A 5069-nucleotide genomic window follows, 5' to 3' on the forward strand; every position below is an offset into this window, starting at 1 on the left:
ATGTTGAAAAGTGATGGACGTTTTCATTTTCCAATGAAATTTTCTTGTGACCAATGACAGCTCTCGAACTAGTTAGCCTGACTAAACTAAAAATAGTTTCTCATCGTGACATAAGCCATGTAAAAAATACAGTTTTACAAACTGGAATATTTTCCCTGCCCTAGCAATGGCCTGGCTTACTGTTTTTCTCTTTTGTTGCTTTGGCGCATTTCTCAGATCAGAATGGAACTTCTCAAAACTGTTTGTTCAACTCTTTTACTGTCTATGGTTCAACTCCATCATCACTTGTGCACATCATGAAAGCAGTTTCTCCCCATCTGGAACAAATAACAATGCTTTAGTAGCCTACATCCATGCAACTTTGTAGGCTACAAATATCTGCTGTTTTTTTGTTGTTGTTTTTATTTCAATTGCTAATGTCATGTTGGTCAAACTCTAAATGCACTTGGTTCCCTGCTGAATTTCCCCTTAGGAAAAGTAGGCCTATATAGGAATCTTATAGGAATACTATAGTAATTTTGGACATTAACTCACAATTTATTTATTTTAGCAATATCGTCGCGCTATATCGTTGGTATGAAATAATATTTATTATTAATTTATCTGAGGTGGCGGAACTGCGTCGTCCCCCCACTTCCCACTTTAACACCTGCATAGGCCTAGACTGTATGTGACCTGCCAGACAGCAACGTAGAAAGATGCAGTGGTGCACTGCTCTGACCAAGGGGTGTTTTACTATTGGCCTAGGTCTACAGTAGGTTATGGGTCATTTTTCATTTGCACAATTGAAACAAAAAGAAAGCCAAGCCCATATTTATCTATAAAAGTGGCATAGCATAGGCTACAATTTCTCATACCTATGCTAAGTGACACATGCTGCATAGCCTATGTTATGCTGTTAACAAATATTTTTCTAGATTTTTTCTCTGGATTTTTTTTCTTTTCATTTTTATATTTTTTAGTTGGAGTCCATGGTGCATTTTACTTCAGGGTATGGGTGAAATGTAATAAGAGCAGAAAATCCGGCTCTAAGAACACATTGGACCTGAGGGGAAGAGCTCTATAATCCAAACCACATTGGCTTGCTCCAACAAGAAATTCTGTGCTCCTTGTGCATCATCAGGAGAGAGCGAGGAGGTGGAGAAAAGGCGAATTGAAAGAGAGAGAAAGAGAGAGAGAGTTGTATATTTGGTGTGCTCTGCACAGTAGACAGTTCATCAAATTCTTGGATACTCCATTGGCGGTAAGGGACTTTCATTGTCAGTTGGCTTGGCTTGATTTAAAAGCTTGCACTTAAACTTCCAGAGCTTTTTAGAGTGAATCAGTGAGAAATAAATGCAATTGGAACACTTTGATGTTTATCTAAAACATCAAAGTGTTTTCTTTTGTTTTGTGTTTTGTTTTGTAATGTAACTTGCACTTGAAATGTCACTTTAGCAAATGAAATAAAAGGTGCTTCAGTATGTTTTCTCATCCCATCATTTTTTTCCGCATTATCTGATTTTCAGAGTGCAATTCATGCAAAACAAGCACCAAGTCTGTGTAGCTCTCCAAAGCTACTGTAGTATTGTGTAAAAAAAGATAGAAGAGAATGCTGTGTCAGTACTATTCCCCGTAAATTACAAAAAACACAGTATGGCTATAAACTCCTTTGTTTGTTTTCACATATCATTACGTCAGTGTAACTACTGATATGAGCTTGCATTACGGTTCAGATCTACTTTGCACACTGCAAGGGCATGTCATGTACCACTGGAATCTGACATGAATTTTACCATGATGTGTATTTTCTTTTAGGTGTATCTGACCTTTTAACACCGGTCCATGGACAACAGATGTAAAATAGCCATTTTGGCTAATTCTGGCATATTTACATTTCATGTTTATTATGTCAAATACACTTTAAATAGAATAAAATAAATACAATATACAAATTGCATCAGATTGCCTGAGAGCAGGACTTTCCTTTAACTTGTATGAACTATTCTTTTCCTGTTGACAGACACTGCCGCAAGTAAAATGCTTTATAGCTACTGCATACCACTCACAGAACATAAATGCCGTCGTCAATTTTGTCTTACCTGGTTATTATGATTCAATAGGTAACAAAATTGGCCACCATGAGCCTCAGAGTGAGTGTGTTATTATTGGCTGTGGTCATGGTGTCAGTCATGGGACAGAGAAGACGCACCAGCACCAGCACAAGCACATCAACAAGCAACAATGAATGGAACTTCCGTGACGGCTGTGAGAATTCTACATTATTTATATTGAGTTACCATATTGAACATTGAAGAAGATGCTGTCAGGTTTTTTTTTTTTTGGTATTCAGATAGATGGTGCTCTATTTTTCTAAGAAGATTTGTATCGATTATAAGTGTGGAACTGAATTGATTTGCTAACACAGAATGACATTTTGTCAATGCTGTTAGAAGCATGAGAAAAACCACAGATTTTGCCTCTGCATCAAGTATGTGAAAAAGGGTAATTTGAGAAACCTTTGTTGTATAGATGAAATTAAGACAGCCTCTTTGGGTTTGCAGCAGAGAAGGTGAATATGCGGGGTGTGGCCAACCTCACTGAGATTCTTGACAACTGGAGATTTGATATCCTGAAGGAGATGAAGAGTCTTCTGCAGAATGATCACCAGTCTCTGCTGCCTGACTATGCCAGGTAGTATTTGCAAATATATGTATGTATATATATATATATATATATATATATGTATATATATATATATATATATATATATATACACACACACACACACACACACACACACACACGCACACACACATAGAATTATACTCGAGGCTCTAATTACAGAAAAATGAAAAACAGCAGCTGAGTGAGTTTTGCATGGCATATTGGGTAAAGTTCTTGCTTCTTATGGTTTGGAAGGTGGTCATCTTGTAGGCCTCAGAGCACCAGACCAGCAGCAACCAAAATACCTCTGGTCAGGCCTGCAAATGTATAACACAACTGTTCTCCCTCTCTCTCTCTCTTTCCACCAAGTGCTCCTTTCTGACTATTTTTCTCTCTTTCTTTCTCTCTACTGAGTTTGTCTGTTCTTGTTTCATGCTATCCCTCAGAATTCAGCCACTGTCTGAGGCTTTGGATGACCTGTACAAAGAGTTCAACGCCTTGAAGGCACATCTCGGCGATCTGACCGAGAAGTTTGGACCCATTGAGACCTTCATTGATGAGCTGAAGGCTGAGAGGGCATTGGGCGGTGCCGCTCGGGCCAATGCCCCTCAGGCCGACCCAGCTGTGGCCAACCCGGCCCCGGGGCCCACTCGCCGAAGGATCCTCAAGAAGAAGATAGCACCATCCTCCTGAACCACCCCACCAACATAACAGTGCTGGCACTTTGCGTCTGTTCAAAGGAAACCGCCATGATTGATTCATTGCTTCTCTAAAATTAGTAATTCTTCTGCATGTTGCTAGGAAGCAGGTACTACTCAACCTACTGCGCCGACCAGAGAGACCATCTGAAGGTCTGTGGTCTATGAGGGAAATGGTTTAGGCAGCTGAGGTTAGGGAACAGGAGGGGAAAGTCCTTTTTTATAGGTTATAATCAATGGTGCTTTTCATAGTTCACATCCTCTTTGGCAGACCGGCTGGTGACCAGTTTAGATAAGTGGAAACAGCCTATCATTGTGTAATGTATTGAAAATGTGATATAATTAACTAGATAGTAAAACCACTTTAACAGGAACATAACATGTGGACATAGTGATAGTGTATGTAAATTATTATTATTTTGTAGTTTTCCTTTTACAATAAAATGATATGGCTGATCAATGCTTCCCCCGGATATAACCATAACCTCTTTGAATGGCATTGTGTAAGTAATGCAATGCGATTGCTATGCTATACAAATTAACGCACATGACTCTGTAAGAGTCTAATAGTGCCTCATCTTTCATGGCTCATATTAGCTGCTTTTTTTTTTCTATGTTTATACTGCTGTGAAGTGTCAGCAACAAATAAACAATAATCTGATGCACATATTTTTAAAAACTGGCTGTTTGTTTCAATTTCTTTTGTCTTGTAGAGAACTAACTTTAGTGAACCCAGACAAATTTGAGTTTAGATCCGTCTGACCATCCCCCAGGGTGTCATTAGACCCAAAACTCTACTAGGGCACAGTCTAGTCTAATGATAATAATAATCTGCTGCCAAAAAGGAACTAGTTAACAGGCAACAGGAGCTAGTTAAAACCCGTGATTTATTTACTTGGGCACAGTCCGGGGGTATTCCAAGTATGTGGTTTAGTGATAAACCTGGGTTAACTCAGAGTAAGTGGTAAACCTCCTACAACAAGAGCCCTATGGCATTGTTTTGTTAGGAGAATGAAGCCATACAGCTCTTCTATTAGGAGGTTTACCACTTACTCAACTTGTTTGTCACTAAACCATGTACTTGGAATACCCCCCAGTCTAATGATAATAGTAATCTGCTGCCAAAGAGGCAACATGAGCTAGTTAAAAACCTGAACTTATTTACTGGGGCACAGCAGTTCTAGGGGTACATGCCCCAGTAAAAGGGGTCTAGTGACACCCATGCAATCCTCCAATTCACAGCAATTTCCAAAATCACATAAACCCCAGGAGCCTATTCCAATCTCATATAAGCATGGGACAGGCTTAATATGATGAGGGAGGAGCACATTTAGCAGCGCTGCTGAAAACAAACAATGTCTGCGCTGATGGCATCTTCTTTGGAACTGAGTAAACAACTGTATTCAGTCTGGTGTCAGCCAGGCTACCTGCACAAAAAAAACTTTGAAAAATAAATGTATAAATATCTAATTTGGGGCGATATTGGACCAACAACAGAAAACTGACTGACATTTACATAATTCAGTTTTACCTGCTGAAGTCTGAACATTAAATTAACTTCGCTCACAAAGATAGTGGACTATGGTTATGTAAAACATATGTATGTACATACATATGTAAAACATATCTCACAAAATGAGATATTCCCAGAGACAACCATGGCATACAAAATCAATATACATACTGCATGTTAAAAAAGAAGAACAACTTTTAACACTTTGACCT

General features: G+C 38.9%; 1 protein-coding gene across 1 annotated transcript; it reads left to right on the forward strand.

The window, feature by feature from the left end:
* Positions 1-1109: 1109 nt before the first annotated feature.
* On the forward strand, positions 1110-4009 carry si:ch211-76l23.4. Its single transcript, XM_042087641.1, has 4 exons — positions 1110-1243; positions 2103-2247; positions 2544-2673; positions 3093-4009. The coding sequence occupies exons 2-4, from the start codon at positions 2121-2123 to the stop codon at positions 3337-3339; spliced, it is 504 nt and encodes a 167-aa protein (XP_041943575.1). The 5' UTR covers positions 1110-1243; positions 2103-2120; the 3' UTR covers positions 3340-4009.
* The last annotated feature ends 1060 nt before the right edge of the window (positions 4010-5069 follow it).

The sequence above is a fragment of the Alosa sapidissima genome, chromosome 3 (assembly GCF_018492685.1).
Source record: "Alosa sapidissima isolate fAloSap1 chromosome 3, fAloSap1.pri, whole genome shotgun sequence".
Lineage (NCBI taxonomy): Eukaryota > Metazoa > Chordata > Actinopteri > Clupeiformes > Clupeidae > Alosa > Alosa sapidissima.